This window comes from Ictidomys tridecemlineatus, chromosome 7 (genome assembly GCF_052094955.1).
Source record: "Ictidomys tridecemlineatus isolate mIctTri1 chromosome 7, mIctTri1.hap1, whole genome shotgun sequence".
NCBI classification, from domain to species: Eukaryota; Metazoa; Chordata; class Mammalia; order Rodentia; family Sciuridae; genus Ictidomys; species Ictidomys tridecemlineatus.
This window is the reverse complement of record NC_135483.1, coordinates 116,211,396-116,236,714: the sequence shown is the minus strand read 5'-3', so window position 1 is coordinate 116,236,714 and position 25,319 is coordinate 116,211,396. Positions and strand designations below refer to the sequence as shown.

The following is a 25,319-nucleotide window of genomic DNA, read 5'->3' as shown; positions in this document are numbered from 1 at the left end:
ATGGTTTCTTTGTTTCCACCAGTTGCTCAGAATTTGCCTCCAGCACCCAATGGGCAATCAGGATTTTCCTCCCTGGGAAATGGAATATGGAGGTAGAGAGTAGTTGAGAATATTTGGAAGAATACCATGAGCTTTCCTGAATGCTGAATGAACTATTTTCCCTTGTATTCTGATATATCTTAAAGACAGCTTGAAAATACTTTTTAACAGTTAATCAGAGAAGAGAAACCAGTTCACTTGGGGTATAAACAACTTCACTTCCTTTTATCCTTTTAAACACTGATGATAACATTTGGCCTTGAAGGGAAAATGCCATATCATTTAGATCAAAAGTCTTGGACCTCTTCCATTATGTGGAAAACTAATAGAGTACTAACATTCTTATTGCCCAATTAAATCCCAATATTCTTTGTATACCCTCTTAGTACCACATTGGCACTGACAAAACTGGTGTGCAAATGCTGTGTGTATTGAGTGTATGGGGGGAGGGTGTTCTGTCAGGAAGAGCAGAAGGAATGAACCAGGCTTGGAAATTAATATTATTTATTAAAATAATGAGTTGAAAGGAAAGTTGATAAAAGAAAAAAGGTGAGATCCAAGGTGGAAATGGTGAGCTGTAAATTAGACTGGATTTTAAAAATCCATCCATAACAGCTTTATAAAGATAACAGGATGATATCACATGCACAGAACTCATCAATACCGGCAATTTGGATGTTGTAGGGATATAGGAAATTTGGTTTCTGGCAAAGTGGGCAAGGAGAAGGGGGATTGGTATGATAAATAGTTCCTAACAGTAGTACATAGATATGGAAAGGAGAGCAAAGTCAGAACTAGTGAGAACGTCTGGCTTTCATTGGCACATCAATAAGATCTATAGAACAGAGACCCACTGATGAAAGAAAGAGATAATAGCTTCTACATTCTCATTTTGCCCTGCTGAAGAATTTGCCTATTGGGTATCCATCCCTTCCTTGTTTGGTGTTCATACTTGACCTTTCTTTGGGAAATCATCTCTGTCTCATTGTGTGGGATCTTGGTGGGACTGCCAGTTTTAAGGCATCTTGCCATCCTCTGGCCAAAGGATGAGCACAAAACAGAAAAACTCTGGGCACGGGAAATTTGAAACAAAGTTAGAAAATACGTGGAGCTAATTCATCTCAACGATAGTGCTCTGGAAAGACTGCCCAGGAGTTTCTGTCCCACAGAACTCTTCCTCCAGCCTGTCTGAATCATGCCTTTTTTCAACCTAGGATTTAAACCTTTCCTTCCACTCATTTACTTATAATTGTTTGTGTATTTATTTACTGGTTTTATTCAGCTAAAGTTTGTTTCCTATATTTTCAAAGGATCCCAAGAGAAACATCCTAGAAATTACATTGTAGATTACTCAATATAGTTGTAGCTAGATTATGGGCTCATTGCATTTTTAATAAATGACAGTATTTTTGCATTTATAAAACTTTGAAATTTGAGCAAAATTTTCTCAAATCATGCCAATTGCAATGTACAATTCAGCAATGATGTGAATTAAGATTTGGAATAATTCGTCACACAGAGAAAGCTGGGAGTAGTAGTGTACACCTATAGGCTCAGCTACTTTGAAGGCTGAAGCAGGAGAATTGCTTGAAGAGGAGTTAAAGGTCAGCCTGGTCTACCTAGCAAGACCTAATCTCAAGGGGGAAAAAATCTAATAAAAACGTAGGCTATGGGGCTGGGGTAAGGCTTGGTGGTAAGAGTGTTTGGTTGGCATACTTGAAGTCCTGGGTTCAATCTACAGCATATATACACACACACCCAAATGTAAGATTTCTTTTGCTAATAGAGGGGATGACTATAAAGGAGGAGGTGGTGAAGTAAAGACAAAAACTAAATGAAAATATCAATCACTAGCAGTGACTCAAGAGAGGTGAAAATAGGCATTTTAAATACGTAGAATTGCATTATAATTACAAATGAAAATATTCTTTTTTGGTTTTGGATGTATACAGTCATATTTAGGGTTATAATAATATAATGTCAAGTGGTTTTTTAGTATGTATTTCAGCAGCAAGAATGTCAGAGAAGAGATGAAACCCCAAACAAGTGTAGCTAGCATGTCGATAACTTTGCAGGGATCTCTTTTAGTAATAACATTCTCTCTACTTTTGTGTATGTTTGGGACTTTTCAAAATAAAAAGTTTAAAAGTACCTAGTGAAACCCAATTAAAAGTGGACTTTCTTGTATGTGTATAGTCTTGCACTGATGTTTAGATCATTTATTAATTTTTAAAGACTCCTTGGAATTTGTGTCTTTTGTCAGTGGTTTTCACCCATTTTTTATAGTATGCTTAATCTCATGATTTACACAAGATTTGCTTACTAATGGTGACCCACTCTCAATAAATTACTTTATTAAATTTTTTGTTTGAGATATACCATTCCTCTAACATGTTTATCTGTACCCAAAAGAAAACCAAGTGACAGGAATGCAAAATAGAAGGGGAAAATTGGGCTTACCTAATTGGATTTTTGTGTTCAATCATTTTATTTTATTTTTTTTAGGATCACATTCAGAGACATTAAGTTCAATCATTTTAAAGGCTAAAATGTATGCCACAAAAAATATCTTATTAAATGTTTTAGAGAAAACAACAACATTACTTTTCTGATATAAAAACCTATATACAAAACTATAAAAATGTAAAGATTTTAATTATCTAACAGTAGTTGTTTTTTGCTTCACCCTTGATGTTCAAAAAAATTTAAATCCTAAAGCTATCCTGGTAAATTCTATTTTATTTTGATTGCTTCAGCTTTCTAATAGCCAATCCTGAAGAACAAAGGTCACATAGAACAAAATGAGTTACTACTCAAAGTATGAGAATGCTAGTTAGAAAAATTATTGTACACAAATTAGAACATAGTACTTCATTCTCTTGCTTGGGTATGGCTAATATTGTCTATAATATAGTCCCCTCCTCTTGACTTTTTGCAATATTTACTACAATAATGAACAATTTGGTTAATCTTCCTATAAAAATTGATTTTGTTTGTCTTCCAATATTTTATACTAATAAGAATTTCCCTTTAAAACATAGTTGGTTCTGCCTCATCAACCTCAGACTTTCATTTTAGAGTGATCTTCTAATTACAAAATCATCCAGTGACAGTCTGGACAAAAATGGCATTCTGGTTAAATCTCAGCATAAAAGAATATGAAGAGCCAAGTTTATACCAGTGCCCTCCCCCCACCAACATGGTGGAACATTAAGTTATGGCATCCTTTGGTCTGAAACATTTGACATAGTCCCACTCATTCAGTAGACAGACAAATGTAGATGCTAACTATTTAGAGAAGAATATAATATGTCATATCATTTGTTAGAGAGGTTAGATAGTTTTATGCAAGTTAATTTTCAAAAGCAATCAGATTTTGAAAAGTCCCAATGATAGGCAACACCAATTGGCATTTTCTCAAATATTCTGCTAAAAGAAAAGAGGGAAGTTTGATAACATCAAGATCGGCTTCCCTTTTGTAAAGTTTTCTAAAATCTTAACTTCTTTTCTATAGGAACAAAAGTAGCATGGCCCGATTTCAAAATGTGAACAAATAAATACTAAATAGAAATGAAAAAGATTTCAATGAGTTCATTTCATATGGTTCTTGTATTCGGCTCTAGGAATGTTTGTGGATTTGTTCAGTGAATTATTGAAAAAGCAACAGGAAAAAGAAAACAGTACATGATTTTTTTTTTTCTATTTGGTCTGTGAATTAAGGGAAAGGTGATGTGTTAAAACATAAGAAGTATTATTAACTATACTCATGAGAGAAGGAAACTGTAGCTAACTCACGCTTTGTTTATTTCCTCTTGTTTCAGAAAAAGATTTGAGGCAGGTGTAAGATTTGTTAGAATGGGCATAGTTACTGACAAGAGTTTCTGCAGTGCTTGAGAGCCCATGAAGGGGAAGTTTTCCCTGCCCTTTCTTTATATAGTGTTCCAACAGTGATTTTGAACTTCCACTGTCAGAGAGAACACTTCTCGGTGGATCAGGAAATAGTATACAGATGAGTGACTTCTGCTGAGTATTCAGCCTCTATGCAAGTTGTTTTTCCATCACTCATTCCCTCCACCAGAGATGTGTGACTCATCCTTCCCATGGGTACTAGGCCCAGGTGTGTGAAGGCAGAGCCCTAAGCATGCAGAGGAGGAACTCTTTCATTATTGCACACATCTTTGCATTAATAGATTAGGAATATAAGTGCCTAATGCCATAGAAATTTAGTTAATGCGCCCAAGGAGTGAACTTTAAGCAACAAATGCAAATGTGTAATCTATATACTTCTGACTGGCATTAGATATGAGAACTACATCTATTTGAGATCCCAGAAGATGGACTATTAAGGCTACTTTACCAGGATGGAGAAAAGAATATCCAGGCATGGCAAGGACAATGATTTTTTTTTCCTCCTAGGCATAGTAGGCTAAAGATTTCACTAATATATTTAAAGAAGGATTGGAAAATAAACTCAGGAGTGAACTACATGTAGAGCCTATTTTTGGACCATACAGGATATCATTTGTGATTTTTGTTTATCCATTTTTACTTAAATGATTTACTTAGCAAACTGCACAATGTTCATTCCATTATTCTTTTGCTGCCTGATTAAGGTCCAATATTAATTAAAAAAAAAACTGTTTTTCTATTGTGGAAGAGGGCTATCTAAATCAGGTTGTGTTTGTTGGGACAGGCTACACAAGTCTAGTGTAACTGATACTAGCTGCTTAGTTCTTAAACTTTTTTCTCCCTTAAGAGAAGTCTTTTAAGCGTCTAGTTTTTCTCTACCCCAGTTTCCTGGGACCCAGAATTGCTGTCTACTTATAACTACACCATCAGGAAGATGGGATTTCCAGAGCCACTTGGGGAGAGCACAAAAATGCTCATAAGAAAGCTACAGCCACAAGTGATCCACCTTATTTCTCTTGAAGCCGATTTGTTAGGGGCTATGTGGCCCCAGCCTAACTTGCAGGAGAGAGTGGAAACTGTAAGAAAGCCAAGCAAAGTTCCATGAGCACCTTCTTGCCATACCTCTTGCTACAAGGGAAGAATAGTGCTGAGAATGACTGAGCAAGGTGAATGATACACCTTTCAGAAGTGCTCCTCAAGATTTATTAAACATAAAATAACGGGGAACATGATGAAAAGGCAGGTTTCTAGGTCCACAACAAAGTTCATTTTAGTAAGGGTAAGTGTGGTAATCAGGTTTGCCCTCCCATGGTATGTGTGTTGAATGGTATACATGGAAAAAAGATTCTTCACGGAGGTACAAATTAAATTCTCTTTAGTGCACTGAAATGTAAATGAAATGAAACTAAAATTCAAAAACAAGTCACAGAGGGCTGAGGTTTTAGCTCAGTGGCAGTCATGTGGGAATGTCTGAGTCCATTCTGCCCTACAATATTGAGAAGTTAGACAGATACCCTGTCAATCCTTTGTAGGTGTGAAAGCAATATTGCTAAAGTCACTATGTGGAAAATAATGTTTAACCAGGGGCTTTGTCCAAACTCTTTATTTCCTTCTCAAGATTTCTTCCTCTTTTGCTAATTGTTTTTGTATGTGACTTGGGAAAAAAGCAATAATGAAAAACATCATGTTTGCTTCTCCTCAAAGCTTCAAAACTTATTTTTTTCTCTTTTCCTTTTAGATGTTACCAAGGTGTTGGTTACAAGTTATTCTTTGGAGAGAAAATTAAAAGAAAAAAATTGATGAAAATATGGGTAATTTTAAGTGTAGGCATGCACAAAACTTCTTGAAAATCAGGTTGTGGTATGTGTTCTTATTTTAGATTTGCCCTTGTTACTACCTCCTCAATAAACAGGTGCATACACTTCCTCAGACTGTCATTGTTATTTATTTAGTGTGTATGCTTCAAAATCTACTGATGGATGATACCCAACCAGCTTGAAGCTTGACTTTCAAAAACCAGAACCTTCACGTTGTAATGAGAATTTCTTAAAGTGTGGTCCAAAGAATTTGTTAGAATAGGAGCCTCTCTCTCAAATATACCATAAGAGTATCACATTTGTATGTTAATTTTAGTTCAACAAATAGGAAAAATGATTATGAGTAATAGCTCTCAGCTTTCAAATAGTTCTTTTCATGTTCAAAGTGCTTGACAAACATTAATTAAATCACTGGCAGTCAAATTAGATAAATATGTTCTCTGTATGTGCAGAGCTGTACCTTCTATGCACAGTCTTCTAAATCACATCACTGCAGATCAAACACTTCTTTTTTTTTCCTTTTTTTTTGCCATCTGAACTTGGTTGGCTGACACTGATTCCAAGCAACAGATAATTACTGAAAGGGCTAATCATGAGGAGAGATTATGTAAGCTTTCTTTGTTTTTAAACAAAAACATGGATTTATCCTTGATAAAAGGTACAGGATGAACCACAATATAAAAAGCATCTGACTCTAGGCCAGAAGGTAGCAATGATAAAGCAAATTCCCTCGCATAATCATGCTGGAATAGCTAAACCCTAATTTAAAGAGATCATTTCATCAGCAGAGAGTACATTTTATGCTTCCCAGGCTACTGATGTTTTTGGCCTCTTTCAGCACCAATAACAAGAAGGCTTTTAAGGCTAAATATGGTGTTGATTTCAGCAATATGGTAATTGTTCATTAATGCTAGGAATCCTTGGTCACTACAGACTTGAGAAGCATTTGGGCCAGCAAATTAAACATAGTAAATTTCATGATTATTTTTAGAATAATTTACTTATACTTCTTTTTCCTTCATTGAATTTAATGAAGCTTTCCCAACTACCCCAAGAGATTAACTGTTCCCAGTGGACCCTAAAATGAAGTATATTCCAAATAAAAAAGAGTGCTAAGAGTATTCCATCTTTCAATAGCACCTAAAAATTAACCTGCTCTACTCACATCAAAAATTAACCGACATCACACAGTCAGGGAAGACATGCACATGCATGTGTAGGTACAACTTAGACAGAGTTAAGCCTGCTTTCTTCCAGAGGTTTGGGACACATCCCTACAAATGGAGGGACCTAATGTTGCTCTTTCTGCTCTGTCTGCCAAACTAGTCTAATCTGTTTCCAGGGAAGAAAATTACTCATTAATTGTTTTGCAGTTTGCTGAATAAATGAACATCTACTTTAGTTGAGTTGCCTTCTTCCTGATTCTTTTTTATAGAAGTGCCACTCTGTACACCCAAAAGCCTCACATCTGAGAGATTCTTCTTCTTCATAATGAGCCCTAGAGTTTAGCAAGAACATATGAAGTGTCCAAGGTCCTACCCCATCCATATAACTCAGATCTGACAGGTGGTAGTAACAGAACCATAACTGATACAGTACAACGTTAGTGTTCTGCTGTTAGACTCTTTCCATATTCCAGAGTTAGAGTGAACTTTCTTTTGAGGGGAACGGGAGAGGGGTACCAGGGATTGAACTCATGGGCATTCAAACACTGAGCCACATCTCTAGCCCTATTTTGTATTTTATTTAGAGATAGGGTCTCACTGAGTTGCTTTGTGCCTTGCTTTTTCTGAGCCTGGCTTTGAACTGTATCTTCCTATCTTCCTGCCTGATCTCCTGAGTGGCTGGCATTATATGTGTGAACTATGGTGCCCGGCAAGAGTGAACTTTCTGGGATTACATTTAGAACAGACAGTCATTGGTGGAACTTATTTTTAGCCTAAAAGAACATCAGGTATATCTTGAAGGTCTAAGTTTCTTCTTCCTTCAGCGTGGAGACAAAAAATTTGACATGTTTGGGGATGTTTAAATGGACTTAAAAGTACAATAGTATGTGAATGGCCTTAAAATGTAAATGATGTACACCTATGCTGTATACATTTTGAGTGGTACTCATTCTTACAGTGTTCCTCAGTGATAGTAAGCTCTACTGAGACCTTTCTCTTAGAGATAACACTTTTCTTGAGGCTTATCTCCTTGATCTTATGCTACATTTGATACTACGGATCTTCTTATAACCAACAGCTTTAAGTTCCCCAAATACATACCTAATATTCTTCTTTTTGACATTTTCATCTTCCTTCCTAACTTTGCCACCAATTGTACCTACTTTCACATTACCTCTAGTTTGGATTATCATACAGGCTCCCTTTCTTCAAATCTAGTGTGCCAGGATGACTAATCTTCCAAATATCCACACTCTAGCCTAACCTCAAAACCCTTCCACCCACAAGGCCTCTACCTCTTCTGCCTCACTTCCTTTATGTTTTTCCTAGTTTCTCACACTCTTTAGATGCATGTGGACTTTTTTATAGTCTGAAACACATGAAATCTGACTTTTTCTTAGGGCTAAATGAGACTGGGAGTTTTATTTTATTGTTTTACCTCTAGTATGCAGAACAGTGCATGTAGATTAATAAACATTTATTGAACAATGAATCTAATAGATCATGTAATTTCCAATCCATTCAACCACATTCCCCACTAGTCTATAAATACACTTCACTATCCATCCACAAAGGTTGTTCTCCCTGGCCATGGAATTTATTTTTTATTATGTCAGGTACATTGACCTTTTTCTTTAAACAGATTAATGAAGTTCAAAAAAAAAGAGGCCCTTTTTATACATTTTTATCTTCCACACCTAGTAGAGTTATGAGCAATATTTGGTATATATTTAGCAAACATTTATTTGTTTCTTACTGTAACATTATATAGTTTATCACTGAGCACTTTTATATCAGTAGGGCTGAAACGGAAATAAAATTAGGTCAACCCCATACAACACTGGCATAGGGCCCATGGACAGAGACAGGGTGAGAGCTTTCTTGCTAATGTCTATTTAAATAACAAATGATAGTTTTCTGAAAGGAGGATGTAAGGAGGAAGGTCTCCCTTGGGAAGATATTTTACTTCCTTACCTATGAATTTAAAGTCTGTCTCTATGAGTGTTAATCATCTTCCCCTGCTGAGTTGCTAGGGTCTAGGTGTTATTGACTTGCCAGAAAAAAAAAGTCTTCTTCAACTTCTTAGTCTTCTTTGATCCCTGTGTGTACTCATCAACCCCAAGTTTTTTCCCTAGCAGCATTTATGTCCCACATTTCTTTTAAAATCCTGCTTGCTTCCTTAGAACCTAACAAGGTCATGGCCTCCTTGTCTTGTTCTTTTCTCCCCCTCTCCCTGCACAAAGTCCTCCCAGAATAATTTCTTATTAAAATAAATTTCTCAAACTAAAATTCAGGGCCTCTACCAATGGTTCTAGCTTAACATTTCACTGTGGTTTGCTACTGTTTCTCAAATAAATCCGATTCTTGGCATGCTCACTTTCTTCTTAGTGCCTTTGTTTAAGATTTCTTTTACCTTTCCCCCTATACATCAATCCAAATGACAAATTTCCATTTTGTTGTTGTGGTCATTAGAAGTCTTGTCTTAATTTATATGGGTTTTTCCAGTTTACCATTTGGAAATTACAATAGAATCCTTGATTATTTATGTTGAATTATCATTTTATGCTTCATATTTTACCTCCTCAATAGTGTTGTGATTTTCTTGACAACAGGGATTTCATAATTCTTACAATCGGCACTGCCATTGGCCGCTCTGAGGGTGCCTGTATTTGGTTGGAACAGGGCTCCAGAGCTCTGGCCAGCACTGTCTGCATCCTGCAGATGATCCCTAACTGAGATGAAGGTTGTACAATAGTAATTGTTGAAAACAATAGGACAAAATGGCCTCTGACAGCAATACCTTTCTAGCTAATGTCAAGTTCAACTTCATAGATCACACAGGCTTCTTGGGCAGAGCTGCAAATCAAAGAATTCTGATGTTGAATAGCTTTAGGTCAGTTTTAACTGTAAGCTGAATGTTGGCAAATATGTGAGGAGATCTGAATTTGAATCTCAATTGTTTCCAATCAAACTGGAGAATATTGGGTATTCAATTTACCCTCTCTGGGCTTCAGATCTTAATCAGTAAAATGAACAGATTAGATTGAAGATCATCTTAAGGACAAGATTATAAAATTATATGATTCTATTTCCAAAGCAATGAAATGGCAGCCATAGCTTTGGGGATTTTCAGACACTTAAAATTTTTTTCTGTTTATTTATTTATTTATTTTTGGTTGTAGATGTACACAATACCTTTGTTTTATTTATTTTTTTAATGTTTTTAAAAATTTATTTTTATGTGGTGCTGAGGCTCGAACCCAGTGCCTTATAAATGCCAGGCAAGCACTCTACACTGAGCAACAACCCCAGCCACTTTCAGACACTTTTCTATAGAAAAGGATTTACTAGTTTCATGTGCAATTAGGAATACTCACTTTTAGCTTTTGGCGTTTACTCTTTTCTGTTTCTCAATTTGTGTGAAAGTGGATGGACAGATGGTTTATTAGGTTTTCAAATGCTTGTAATACTGTTCAATTAAACAATGGCTCTAACTTTTGAAGGTCCACATAGAGTGTGTACTCTGTTTATAAGATAGTTTCAATTGTTTAAGGAAAATAATATTTATTCCCATAACTTAAAGCAACTAGTGCATGTAAATCTAAAGGCCTACACTTAATTCATTTTTGCATCACAGCTTAACTCTGCCAACTTGCAGTTGCAGTTTTAAAAATGAAATTACCACAACTGGCAAGATAAGGCACGCCTATAATCCCAGTAGCTTTGGAGGCTGAGGCAGGAAGAACACTGCTTCAAAGCCAGACTCAGCAAAAGCAAGTTAAACAACTCAGTGAGATGCTGTCTCTACATAGTGTACAACCAGAGAAATAAAAAGTTGAGTTCCATTTGTGTATAATGAAATGCATTCTGCTGTCATGTATAACTACTTTGAACAAATAAAAAATTAAAAAGAAATCTAAATAAAATACAAAATAGAGCTGGAGATGTGGCTCAGTTGTCAAGTGCCCTTGAGTTCAATCCCAGGCAAAAAAAAAAAAAAGTTACTAAAGTAACCAGATACCCAGTTACAATAGCATGTTTTGCCTTTGCTTTAATCACTTAACCAACAACCTCCATCCAAATACAAAATCCAAAATTTCCAGAATCTGAGGAAATTAAAAAAGAGGAAGAGACACGAATTCCTCATTTTACAGATAAGGACCCGAAGCTTTAAAAGTTCCTGGTGCTGTTTCTACTGTGTACTGAGTAAATAAAAGCTTTAGTGAAGTTAGGTTGAAGGGGAAAAGACATTCAAAATGGGTGAATTGTTAGCCCCAATGTAAAAAGTGGTCAATTACTACTGCACAAAGGAAAGTGTAGGTGGAACTAGGCTAGTCAGAAGAAGGTCACTACTGTGTCGCCTTGCCTTATGATTTTTAATTGCTCACTGTGACTCTTCATGTAAGCGGTACCGCGAATACGCAATTGTTGAATACCCTAACTTCATCTTAAGTGTGTGTAATAGTGAGAACCTAAAGGATGCGCAAAATGTGGATAAAGAAAAAACGTGACCCTGCCAGCAGGGATCCAAGAGTGAGAGAAATTAGGACGCCTGGCACAGCAAGAGCCCGGGAGGTAGGAGCTACAGAGCGCATATACAGCCAGTGACGCACGGGGACCCTGAGGCTCCAGCTGACGGGGGAGAGGATCTGGAAAGGGGACAGAAGGGGTCGGCAAGAAGAAGGGAGACCAACATAGTGAGTGAGAAGTGTAGACCCTGCGGTAGGAAAGAGAAGACGCCGACACGAGCTTAGAACAGGACTAAAGGTTTGAGGAAAGAGTACGAATAAGCTGAAGGGGCGGCCGAGGATGCTGACGTGATGGGAAAGGGCACACAGGGCGGTGGGAAGCCGAGCGAGGCCTGCGGGCAGTAGGCAGGTGTGAATAGCTCCGCCGCCGGGCGCAGCCCTGTAGACCGCGAGGGCGGAGCGGCTGCTGAGTCAGGGACCCAGAGCCCGGATCTGCAGCCACACCGGGGGCGGAGCCTCGGTCCGGGGGCGGGGCGAGGGCGGGGCCATCGCTTGACGCGCCCAGAGGCCGCGGCAGCCGCGGGCCGGGAGGGGCGGTGGCATCGGTGGCGGCTGCGGGGGAGGGGCTCGGCGTCAGCGCGTCGCCGGCTGGGCCGCGCCGGTGGCCAGGAGGGAGAGACAAGGAGGAGGAGGTGAGTGGGCTCCGGGCTGGGAGCTGCGCGGGCCGGCGGGGAGGCGGGGAGCACAGCCCCTCCCCTCTCCTCACGGCGCCCGCCTCGCGGGGCCGCGCTGCGCGGAGTTCCCAGTGGGGCTGCGGCGGCGGCCGCGCGAGGAGCGGAGGGTGGGAGGAGGGGCGGAGCCGAGGGCTGCGCGCTCACCCGACGCACGCGCCGCGCTCCCTCCGCCGCTGGTGCGCCCGGTTCTCGGATCCCTGCGTCCGGGGTCGGGTGTCCTGGCGACTGCGTATCATTCCTCTCGTAAACTGGCCGACTTATAATTTAGTTTTCTTGGTGTCTAAACGTCTTGTGTGCCGGCTTCTTGAGGCCCTTGCGTCGCTTCCTCCTCGCGCGGCCTGCGAGGGTAGTTGGAGGCACGTCTCCCTGCGCAGGGAGAAGGGCGATCCGGTCCCTTTGGTTGCCCCTTTGCCGGAGGGACCTCCCAGCAGACCTTCAGGCTGCCTGTCTAAACCTGCCCCAGGCCCTTACCGCCCTCACAATCCGGTTATCACGGCAGCGCTCCACTTTCCACTGTCAGCGGAGACCAAAGACCACACTTTGCACCTTTGCTCCCGCCAAGCCCCTTTAAGGATTCAGCACATACTTTGTATTTCCATCCGGACCCAGATAGTCCGTCTTTTCGGGTGGAAAGGTTTTCTTAATCTAAGTCTTGTAATCCAACCTTGTACCCCACAGCGAAGTTGAAATAATACGTTAATTTAACCGTTGGTCCTGGGGTGTGTTTTTCCTTTAGCAAATACGACTTTTAGAGTCTTAGAATTATGTTGCATTAGATTATCTTTGAGATAATTCTTAAGTTAATGCTTGAGGCCCAGTGATGGGAGGTTCAAAGAAGAGGCTTTACATTTTTTCCCTCTACCTGTATCACAGTTCGAAATGGAAAACGTGAGTTGAGGGTGACTTTCCACAGGAGGTGGATTTCAGTTCGCAGCCCCCAAGTGCTCAGGCTTGCCTTGCTTATTTGATACTACCACAGAAGTTGATTTTAAAGCTTCACATAGTGATCAGGTAAAGGAGCTGCAGAAAAGAAGTTCAGTATAATTCAATAGAGCTATTTTATTGGATTCTATTAACCTGTTTAACCTTAAGCTTTAACCATGACAGGATTTTCATGTAGGAACCCACATACCAAGTGCAATATTGAATTTTAATTAATGCATTCCAGGTCTGATGTGGCATAGATTCCTCTCAGTTTCCACTCTATTTTATTATACATTTTCCCTTAGATTTCTATACTGTACTTAATGAAACAGTTTTAATGTTGAGGGTTGGAGGAGAACCTTTTGAATTATGAAACTGGCATGCTACCGAGAGAAAAATGGGATTTTATAGAATTATTATTTTGGTGGCTTCTTGAAGCCCTTGCTTTAAGATGGCTTCTTTACTCATGTTGAAAACATGTTGACATTTTAATGTTAAGATCCACAGAAGTATAAAATTTTTGCTTTGTGGGGCTGCAGTTGTAGCTCAGGGGTAGAGCCCTTGCCTACCATGGGTGTGATCCTTAGCAGCACATAAAAATAAAATAAATAAAATAAAGGTATAAAAATACAATAACATTAAATTTTATTTTATTGTTTTGCTTTGTACAGGACCTTAGCAGTGTAATCCAACTCCTATTATTTTACAGAAAAATAAGGAATCCAAGAATTTCTTGAAGAGATTTTGCAGGAGCTGAAGAGAACCGGTTGTCTTAATTAACTAAACACTTATCTAGGTAATTCAGACCTCCCCAATGGATATTCTTGTGCCAGAGTTTATCCTTATTATTTTTATTACTATTTTCTTTCAGTGCTGGGTATCAAAAATCCAGGACTTCAGTCTGTTAGGCAAATGCACCTGAGTTATATTCCCAGCAAACTCCCCCCCACTACTGTTATCTTAAAAAAAGCCAAGTAATTACTGATTTTTTTTTCTTTTTTCTTTTTTTGCTTTGAGTATGTGCTTTACTTTGTGATTTGGGCCCACTATATAAAAATATACAAATTATTTATACTTAGAAAATATGTACATTCTTTCAGTTGAAACATTGATTTCTGATTTAGTTTGCATTTAGTGGTTATTTTTTACATCTTTATTCATATTCTTGATTCAGGTAGTCTGCGTTACTGCCAGCAGATTGGTATTTACAGAGTTTTAGGATTGTGGTGTATGTGACTTTGATATTAATTAGGAAAGGAGGAGTAGCACCCATGTAATAATTTAATTGCAGCATCCCCAACATCACTTTTTAACTGTGCCTCAAGTGCAGGAGTCTTGAAGTTCTTGTTTTCTGGGGTGAGTTTTTTGTATTTCTCTCAGCTGTGTTTGGATTAGGCATTTAGTAAATACCTGTGGGTTGTGTGCACTCTCCTAGTAGGGGCTTCATGAAAGTAGGACCATGTCTTATTAATCTGTGTAGTAGGAAATGTATAAATGCTTGTGATCTTGTTAGTAGAAAAGTGCCTGGAAGATCTGAATCACCATATAGTAAACTTGAAATAACTCATTTTCATCTTGTGTTGAACCAGTTAATCTGAATTCTGATATTGAAAGATAGCAGGGGTCAAATAATTTAGAAAAGTTGAGAGGACTAACAATATTAATTTTGTTCTTTAATATTTGTTAGTTACTGTGAAATTAGGAAAGGACACCATTATTTAAATTTAGTGATAGAACAATTCAATCAGACTGGACAAGTACAAAGTTTGTAGCAGACTGAATTTTGATAACCATGAATTGATGACCCTCTCATTGTTTCTGTAGACCACATTTTAAAACATTGTTTTCACTTTATAAGGATTTATTTTTCAGCATGGACACCTTTGTAAGGAATATGATTTTTGGAATTTAGATTACTTTGGCAAACTATACTGAAATGATATTTTTAATATTTTAAGCTCAATTTAATAGGTTGTGCTTCATGCTGGTGAATCTTAAAACACTTTAAAAAAGCCAAGTAGGGCTGGGGATGTGGCTCAAGGGGTAGCGCACTCGCCTGGCCTGGCGTGTGTGCGGCCCGGGTTCAATCCTCAGCACCACATACAAACAAAGATGTTGTGTCCGCCGAAAACTAAAAAATAAATAAAATATTAAAAAAAAAAAATCCAAGTAATTACTAATTTTGTTAGACTCATTCTTACCTATTCTTCAGTAGATCAGAATAGTGTGTTCTATTTATAAAAGAAAAACAAACAAACTAAAGAAAGAATTTTAAGCTTTTTTATCCCTGAAATTATCACCACTTTATCTTTTGAAGAACTTTGGTAAAATTGTGGTCTAGAGCTTTGGTAAAATTTCCGTCTAGCACATTAAAAGCCAATTCCGTAGAGTGATTCCTATTTAAACATATAGAGTCTATATGATAATAACCTTCTCAGGGACAGTATTTTTGAATTACCTTCATTACTCCATTGATATTATTACTGAAAACAAATGTACAGTAGAGTTGGATGGTGTTTAATTTGTATGAAGCAGTCATCTCACATCTATTTTTGCTGGTTCACTTGGCCTACCCAGTGCCAGATAGTCCCTTTCACCAAGACTGAAAATACATAAAGCACCTCTCTTCCTGTCCCAGTCCTCTGCAGTGGACTCTTGTGGAGTCATTCTGGTGCCCTGAACATCTGTTGTTCACAGAGGTACGATCTAACATCATATCCTTGGCATGTACTCAAATTTACCTCTCAGATTTTTATTTTAAACACATTTCCTGTAAGGAGTTTTAGAAATATATAGCATAAACTTCTTAACAAAGTATGTATGAATCATCTAGAATATTTCAGTATTATATAGATAGAATTAGGATTTAGAATTAGACAATTAATAAGAATTAGAATATTTAGTACTTTTCCCCCACACTTGCTAGGGTCACGCTTATGTCATTTAAACAAGTGATGAAATTATTTTTTGAGCTGAGTGTGATGGTGACTATCTGTAATTAAATCGATTTGCGAGGCTGAGGTAGGAGGATTGCAAGTTTGAGATCAGCCTCAGCAACTTGGCAAGACTCATATCAAAAAGGATGGTGACGTAGCTAAGTGGTAAAATGACCACTGAGTGGTATATGTATACATATGTGTGTGTGCATTTTTTTTTTTTAAAAGCAGTCAGAGAAGTAATTCCACAGTTTTTCTTTAGTTGTAAGTAGTCTATTGATTTGACATATTTCTTTTGTGGTTCCTTTTTGTATTCCCTGTCCCTTGTGGAACTGGAGCCTTGTTTTCAACATGTGATCTTGGTCAGTTTTCTCCTAGCCGTTGCTCCTTCCAGTGGGGAGCTGGGACTTGTTCTTGTCCCTGGTAGATAGATGGTAAAGGTATTGTAGAGCCAGTATACTGTGATTTTGCCTCTTGGATTCACCCTCACCAGATTGACTCCTTAGATACTGAGAGCTGTTACTATTTTGAATGTTTTTTGAGGATTAGATTTTCATTTGTATTAGGGACTCACAGATTCATGCATTCATGAGTTAGACCCCTTTTCTGATTAGCCTTCTGTTCTGTTCTCTGCTGCCTTCTTACTGGAGACACTTCATGCATACTTTTTGTCCAGTTCAGTGATAGCTAATTATTTTCAAGTGTTTGATTTTTTTGCCCTTGTCTTCTCTCAGTTTTGGACTTTCATTTGATCAGGTGGCTGTTATATATTCTTATAGCAAGTCATTTCCTATGTTTCCTCTAGACTATATGTACCCCAAGGGTGTGACTGAGTGAATCTATCTTGATCTTGGTGATGTCCTCAATGCTCTGTATAGTGCTTGGCACATAGCAAGTTTTAGGTAAGTACTAATTAGGTATATTCATTCTAATAACAGGTTCTATATCAGTGTCAGAAACCAGTGTTCATAGAGAAATTTCAGATTCCTTCAAGAAGTGTAGATATTACATTGCCATCATTAGGAGTAGAGAGTGTGTGTATTTTAAATTATAAAATTATATATTCATATAAAAATGGCTGTTATCATTCATCTTACAGGATATTTAAGAACTTGTAAAATTTCACAGTGTTTAATTGTAAGGCATTGCACATTTCAATTTTTCATGATTTTGACAAATATGTATATGTTATTTTATATTTCTTACACAAGAAAGTTTTATGGCACTATAAAGAAGTAAGTTTAATGTCTCTATTTTTGTCCATTAGTAAATATATACTGAAGAGTAAATTCTCATTAAAAGACCCTTAAATGCTTGCTCATTAAAAAAAGAGACCTCTTTGATTTTGCTCTTCATACATTCCTAGTTATTGTATTAGACAAGTCATCAAATTCTTTAGAAGTCTAAATCTTTAATTTGTTTTCAGAAAAGTAGTCATGTATTGAACACCCAAATTACCATGTCTTTAACAAGTAATGCTAACACTCTGTATTAAAAAGGTAATGACCATAACTTTTATTGTAGAATTTCTTGTACTAATTTTTAAAAGAGAACTTTTGAGCCAAATTTCCCGTGAAGACCCAAACTCATACTTTTAATGATAGTGGAGTACATATGTATATGTAGAGGGGAAGGGGTTGTAATTTTTGTGGTGGTATTTTTAAGTGGACAGTTTACTAATTATTTTGAGGTAAACACTTTACAACTCTAAAAGGAAAACTTCAATTATCTGAATGAAATGAGGTACATGAAATTAATTCAGATAAGTGGGGAATCCTTAGTGTAAATGATGCATGTCAAAGGGACATGACCTCAATCTTGATTTTTTTTCTCCCCCTATATATCTGTCAGCTGCTTTTATGTTACTAGATTGTAATTCCTTTTATTCATACTAAGAATCATTGATGGGAGGGAGGTAAAGTTGCTCTACAGATTTTTTTTTTTCCTTTGCCACAGAAGAATCCCTGGTGGTAGTCTGTGCTGAGCATAATTGCTCATCTCTACCCTGTATTGCCTGCCAGTTTTAGGTGGTACACCACAGCCTTCCATTTTGTCACCTTCCTGTCAAATGTGTATGGAAACCCCTTGAGACTACAATTGAATTGAAATTAAAGCCACATTTCTCTGTTCAATTTCAAGATGTTTATCCTTCCTAAAAGTTGAGTTTCTACAAGTTGTAAGGGTGAATTGAGCTGGATAAACCTTGTTTCCTTCTCTCTTGACTTGCTTAGGTTTTCATATTAAGCAGTTATTTTGCAGTGTGAACCCTTAAAATATAAACAAACCTCAGGGCCTGACCCCTGACCTTTGTAAATCCTAAGTTGAAATGGAAATTTTAGTCATTGGGGTTGAGGAAAATGATTTCTGCTGCAGTTGACTAAGTTTTGCAGTATTCCTGGGTTCATGGCATCTGAAAGCTATTGTGTAATCTGTAGCAAACCCCTATAGCTGTGATGATATTGTCTTCTAGGCTTTTTGTTGTTTTGTTTTTAAGTGGAGGGAAACTGTTGCAGCCACAGAGATGTGGGCTGACACCTTTACAAATGAATTTACTTTTCTTTAACATTACTATAGGTTCTTTACTTGAAGCACCTGAGAACATGCCTTTATTTTCAGCATGTACCAGCTTTCTTTTCATCTCTTGGTTTTTAAGATACATGATGATTCATATCTTGATTGCCTTGGGTAGTATGTGGTATCAGCAAGCTCTGCACCCAGACCTGGTGAGCAGCTCCTAGGTCATTGTTTGATGTTCCCCTAAGTATGTGCAGATGGTGTGACTAAAGATTTTGGGCTTGAGGGTTAGCCCAGACTGATTTTGACTCTTTACCATTTATGATCAGTATGCCTCTGAGAAAAATTAGGTATTTGTCTCAGTTACAGTTTCTTCATCTTTAAAATGTGACTATCATTTGGCAATGTTGAGTTGGTTTTAAAAATTTTTTAAAGAGTGATCTTGGTGTGTTAGTTCATTATCATATTCAAATAGTGTAAATTAACGCATTGTCTAGCTCATAGACTATTTTAAATGGAAGTAGATTTTGTTCCATTTAAAAATAGAGGTAATCAAGTTGGTGGAAAGCTTTCCAAATAGAGGTCTTGCCCTTTTGACTTTAAAACTATATAAAACCCTTGTAAGCTATTGATCTATTCATATATACAAATGGTATACCAGTGTGTGATGTACAGAGGTGGAACATGCACTGACTGTAGTTTGGTCCAAAGGCTTGATCTCCAGAATTGCCATTTTGGGAGTTGCTATGGTCCTTCAAGAGGTATGGCTTTGTAGGATGTCCTAAGGTCACTGGGGGTGTGCTCTCAAGAGGATTGTGGGACCTTGGTCGTATCTTCTCTCTCTTTCTGCTTCCTGGCTCATGATGTGAGTACTCCCTCTGACATGTGGTCCCACCATGACATGCTGCCCTTGCCAGAGGCTCAAACCATGCAGCCACATCGTTTTGGAGTTGAACCTCTAAAACTGTAAGCTGAATAATCAGCCTTCTTTTCTTTATAAGTAACTTATATCAGGTATTCGTGTGGTAACACAAATCTGACTACAGTACTCAAGACATACTTGGATTTGTAGATAGATGATCTACCTCTTTCCACTTGAGTAACCTAGAGCAGAGTATTTTAGCTGTTTGTTCAAAGTTTTTGTCTATAATGAAGATAAAAAGACTAATAAAGGTTAAAAAATTATAAAAAGATTGTTATTAAAACAGGTTAAGCATGCAAAATACTTCATTGTATCTGAGTCCATTAAATACTGGTAGTTATCATTTTGACCTTGTACAGATAATTTCCTGCTTCTACCTCAGGTTTCCACATCTGTACTACAATAGCTAGTGAAAACTGTTATCATCAAGAGTAAATGAGATAATACATGTATGTGCTTACAAAATGTTAATAGCTATTATATATATTAATTCAGCTTCGGAATAAATTAGATCAATTTTGAGTTAAAGAATTTTTCTACATATTTGATAAATTTATTATTTATCAAACTTAAATCATTCATAGCTTTCAGTATTAAGACAGTATTTCTTGAATTGTGATGTACAGACCCTTTAGAGTCACTGAGTTGCTTTTAGGGGTACCATGAGAATAAAACTATTATCAGAACAGTAAATTTTTGCTTTTTAGTTTAATGTTTTCCCTGCTTGTGCAAAGCTAGTGATGAGTAAAACCATCGAAATCTTAATAGAAATTAAAGGCCAGTGGTACCAAACTATACTACTAATCATTGTATCCTTCACTGAGACGCTTTCACAGGTTAAAGTAAAACAACAACAATGAAAACAAAGCTGGAGGTATCCAGCTGACTTCACATAAGAAAGTCCTTGATAAAGTGGTGACAGTTATTAATCTTGTGAAATTTTGACTCTGGGTATTTTTTTATTTTTAAATTTGGTGTGATGAGATAGGACATTTGCAAAAAGCACTTCTGCTGCACATCCTGAGCACATTGCTTGTCTAGAGGAAAAACCTTAAGTGTGAGTTTTTTTCTCTTTTGAGTTACCAGTGGAACTAGCCATATTTTTCATGAAACTATCACTTTTGCTTTAAAGAATCACTACTGGACAAACTCTGATTATTTAAATTATTTGGCGATCTTTTTCTTGAAAATGAACAAAATAATGAGCCCATCACTTTAAGGAAAATTACTGACAGTGTTTGTTGTCAGTGATAAAAATGCAAACTTTTAAAATGAAAATTAAAGATTTGGATAATTAACTTGGTTAAGTTTTAGATAATTTTAGGTAACTTGTGTTACTTCCTATGCTTTTGTTTGCTTTTAATATTTAAAATTTTTTTTTGATGAGATAGTGGGTGATATTAATGAATGTGAGTTTTTTTTTTGGTCATATGATGAATTATGTCAAGATTTGTAGTACCTACATAACTGAATAAACCACTATTTTCTAACTTTCTAGTGTTACAAAATCATGGGTAAAAAGATCCTTTCAAATAGCAAGTAACAGAAAAATAAATATTACAGAATATAAAAATTTCATATATATTGGATTCCACATTTATAATTAGTCCTTAAGAAACGTCTACTTGTCAAGTTTTGATGAATTATCAAAAAGAACATCCTTAATTATATGAATAATTGGGTAATATTAACACTTTTTTTATGTTGTGTTTGAGGCCATTTTTTTTTGATATAGCTCAATCAAAATAATGTATCATAACAGATTGAATATAGAAGTAGATAGGAAAAGCTACCTGTCAGGGCTGGGACTGTAGTTCAGTGGTAGAGCACTTGCTTAGCATGGGTGAGGCACTGGGTTCGATCCTCAGCACCACATAAAAAATAAATTAATTAAAGTTATAAAAAAAAAAGAAAAACAAATCTACCTGTCTTCTATTAAGCTAAACATGAAAGAAATTTGAAAAACTTGCATAATAATGTCACATTTCTTACTAAGTTACTTTTTTAGTTTGAAAAAATAGTGAAATTATCTTATTGTTTCTATGTAAAATAAAAGTTTTAAAATGAATTAAATATCTAAGAATTTTTCATTTGGTAAATATTGACAATTAGAACTCATGTAAACAAAACTCTTGGGGGAGTATTCAGTAATTTTTAAGAACACAAAGGAATCCTGACATTAAGAAGTTTGAGAACTGTTTCTTTAAGAAAAGGCTCATCAAATGAATACAGTTCTAAATATTTAGTCTTTTTTGAATATGGACAGTATGACTCTAGTTTCTTTTCTCAGTTGTAGGGATTTTTCATTGGACTTCTGTTACTTTTTCCAAATAGGCAGTGTGTTCCTGTGTGTATTTTTAAAGAAGACTTTCGTTTTTAACTTTTTTTGGTACCGGAAATTGAACCCAGGGGCACTCAACCACTGAACCACACAACCCCAGTTCTTTTTATTTTGAGACAGGGTATTGCTAAATTGCCCAGGGTCTTGGTAAGTTGCTGAGGTGTTCTTGAACTTGTTATCCTCTTGCCTCAGCTTCCCGAGCTGCTGGGATTACAGGCCTGTGCTACCATGCCCAGCAAAGGTTTTTATTTTTAAGATTGATGCTACCTATAGGATTACACTCAGAATTGAGATATGGTAATAGTAATACCAGTTAGTCTTTTTATGCTTAATACCTTTCTTTGGGGGGTTGGTGATAACCAGGAAATGAATTCAGGGGCACTTGACCACTGAGCCACATCTCCAGCCCTATTTTGTGTTTTATTTAGAGACAGTGTCTCACTGAGTTGCTAAGCATCTCGCTGTTGCTTAGGCTGGTTTTGAACTCATGATCCTTCTGTCTCAGCCTCTCTAGCCATTGAGATTACAAGAGTGCGCCACCATGCTTGGCTTGATACCTCATTCTTTTGTAATGAGGTATATATGCTGTTTTTGGAGCTTTTCACCATGGCAAGTATGTCAGTGTTGTAGTGAAACTCATTTTGCTGAATATAAACTGACATTTTCTCAGAAGTCCATACACCAGGCTTATGTATTCTGACATTTCATAGCTATTTTCTGGTGTGGTCAATCTACAGTTTAAGAATGTGTATCTGAATTAGTTACTTGCTAATGAACTACACATGAGTATATAGTATTTGTATAGTATGGACAGTTCAGCCTCATTGTGGACTATTAACATTTTTCTATGGGAAATTACATTTTTACTCCTTGAAATCTAGCCAAACATGTATCTTCATTGCAATCTAGCAGTAGCAAGAGATCCCACTTTGCCCCTCAGAATAGAAACAGGATTGTTAAAGCTTTAATAATAGCTTTTAACATTAAAAAGCTTTAATGTGCTCAAAAGGCACACTAACTTGGGCATCTTATGTGAGTGAAAGGTGATAACACTCTCAGATGAAGCAAGTATATAAACTTTGGGCCAACTAGCAATAATGGAGGGAAAAAAGAGAAGGGATGTTCTGGAGGCTATTTTGAGGGTGGTATGTTCCCTTTTGGGACAGACTTTTTAAAATAAAAAGGTATATATATGTAGGTTGGAAAATTCATCAGTGTATATGGAGTTTGCTTTGTTGTGTTCTTATGGTTGGAGATTTGTATTAACTGAACTCAAGCAACAGAAAGACAAGCCAATTGGGAAGGTTGAACTTACCTTTAGGCCAGAGATTTAAAGGTAAAAAGAGTGAGTGATGAGCTCCAGGAGCAATGATAATCAGAAGGAGTAGTGGAGGCCAGAAGTATGTTGATATATGTAGACTGTAAAGGGGACCCCCAAAAGTCCATGTTCTAGGGTGGTTGTTAGAACAGGGAGTAGGACTGATAATTGTTCAGCACAATTCAGTCGAAAATGTTTTTACTCAGCTCGTTGCCCTGAGGTCTCTGGCAGGAAAGATAGAAGACATGTGTTCTATACAGGAAGCCCAGCCCATATGGAGAGTGGTTGATATGAAGTAGAAATCCAGAACCATAGGAGCTTGGAGAAATGGAAGAAACTAAAGTTGGAAAACTAGAATTTGACTTGTGTTGAGCTCCTTGCTTCTTCCTGCCCTGTCAATATTAATCCCTTGGATTGAGGCAAAACTGAACCAAAGGAGACAGAAAGTGACTTATAGGTGTCAGCATTGGAGAGACAGGATTGACCCAACAAATGTATGTTAATTGGATGGTAATTAAGCCGGGGAACAATTGGGTCGTTATAGTATTTCCACTCAGGTTCTTTATACAGCAGACCCTGGGTAGCATATTACCTGTCCACCAAAAAATTCTCTAGGCCTGGGGTTGCAAATTCTTTCTTTAAAGCACCAGATAGTAAATATTTTAAGCTTTATGGGTCAGATGGTTCCTTTTGCACTTAAGTCTGTCGCTGCATGAAAGCAACTGAAGAAAAACACATTAGTAAAGGAACATGGCTGTGTTTCAATAAAGCCTTATTTATGAAGACTCAAATTTGAATTTCATATATTTTCACATATCACAAAATATTAGAAAGATGTTTTTCAGCCATTTAATAATATAAAACCCATCTGTAGATCATAGCTATATAATAGCATGCACTAAGCTGGATTTTGGTCCATGAGCTCTTGTTTTCTGGCCCCTGTTTTAGGAAATGAATGACTTATTATTTATGATGCAGAAAGCTTAGCAGTACTGAAATAGATGTTCTCTAGGACAATGCTCTTGGTGACACTGTCTTGTTTTGTAGGTGACACTGATGATAAAAATCCGTTCAAGAATTTAGATGTGACATCTGCAGCAGGTTCAAATCTCTCAGCTATAAGACAAACTGGATACTTCATAAGAATTGTCATCTATTATGCACAGAGAGCCAAAATCCGTTACTGAGATTGTCTGGGTGAGCTGCCTGCTGGGTCCAGTGATGCAGTAGTAGACAAAGAAGTTGAAAGAGAAGTCTGGCATATTCTGTGGATGACTGGCAGAGTGTGACACCAATATGGCATCAAGCCCTACTATGATTCCAAGGACTTTATGACAAAATAAAAAAGAAAAAAATATTTGTAATAGAGCTTGGTGTGATTGAAGTAAATATGATCTTTATTTGGGGAATGTGTACTGCATTATCATTCCATAATGATATATAGTAATTGCCTTGTTAATCAAACTTTAAACATTCTATCTTTATTCACAAAACTTATGTAGTTATTACCTTTTCAAATTTGGTTCTCTAACTCTAAGAAAATTCAGTGAAAAATAACAACTGTTTACTAAGTAGGTTAATTTAAGGACAGTTATTTTCATTTGGAAATTTTTGTTTGGGATTCTTGAAACTGTATTCTCATGTACAGCATTTAAAATATTTCTATTTGTGAAAAGCTACTTGGGTTTTCTTAGAACCATCTTTTTGAGTAGACTCCTTTACTCAATAGTAAATAGAAAATCATAATGTAGAGTACTAGTATATGTAGAATGTTGAATTTCTAAATAGTTTCAGACCATTTAATTATATACACTTAGAAAATTTAGCAAGCAGGTATGATTAGAATAAACTTGTGTATTTTTTTTTAGCTATTGAACCGTAAACTGGAACATCAAAGTAGTTTCTGAATCAAATTGGTGTTTTATTTGGTTAAGAATCTTTTTTTTTTTTTTTGGTATGTATCAATTTATATCATTAATAGAGGATTTGAAAGTAGCACTGGGAAATGAAGTGGGTAGATTCTCCCAAAGTTGGATTCCATTTTTACCCTCAGTGAATTGTCAACTTTTTTTTTTAATTTATTTTTTTAATGTTAGTATTCAACAGAAGCTCTGAAAGTCTAGGATATAAAACATTTTATTTAACTTGTACAGCTCATTTACAAACGAAGTTTCCCTCATGACTTATCTCAAAGCATATACTATTTAATTTGTCAGTATGCCATTGCCTG

General features: G+C 36.8%; 2 protein-coding genes across 9 annotated transcripts in view; both read left to right on the top strand.

The window, feature by feature from the left end:
* Nucleotides 1–11,419: 11,419 nt before the first annotated feature.
* On the top strand, nucleotides 11,420–24,498 carry LOC144365720 (uncharacterized). The gene is made up of 5 exons (XM_078018471.1): nucleotides 11,420–11,535; nucleotides 11,876–13,145; nucleotides 13,768–13,854; nucleotides 16,800–16,896; nucleotides 24,137–24,498. Exons 1-2 carry the CDS (start codon nucleotides 11,420–11,422, stop codon nucleotides 12,819–12,821), a joined length of 1,062 nt encoding a protein of 353 aa, XP_077874597.1. The 3' UTR covers nucleotides 12,822–13,145; nucleotides 13,768–13,854; nucleotides 16,800–16,896; nucleotides 24,137–24,498.
* Nucleotides 11,949–25,319, top strand: part of Qtman (queuosine-tRNA mannosyltransferase) — a 379,404-nt gene continuing 366,033 nt past the window's right edge. For 4 of the 8 annotated variants that reach the window (XM_078017334.1, XM_078017336.1, XM_078017335.1 and 1 more), the window contains exon 1: nucleotides 11,968–12,092. The gene's annotated coding sequence lies outside the window, so the exon portion shown is untranslated. Of the gene's footprint in view, nucleotides 12,093–25,319 lie in introns of all 8 variants that reach the window. The other 4 variants (XM_078017340.1, XM_078017341.1, XM_078017339.1 and 1 more) reach the window with 4 other exon arrangements.

Coding starts and splice junctions, on each gene's coding strand:
- LOC144365720 (XM_078018471.1), top strand. CDS start 11,420: ATGTGGATAAAGAAAAAACGTGACCCTGCCAGCAGGGATCCAAGAGTG. Junction 11,536..11,875: donor ACAGAGCGCATATACAGCCA/GTGACGCACGGG, acceptor CTGCTGAGTCAG/GGACCCAGAGCCCGGATCTG.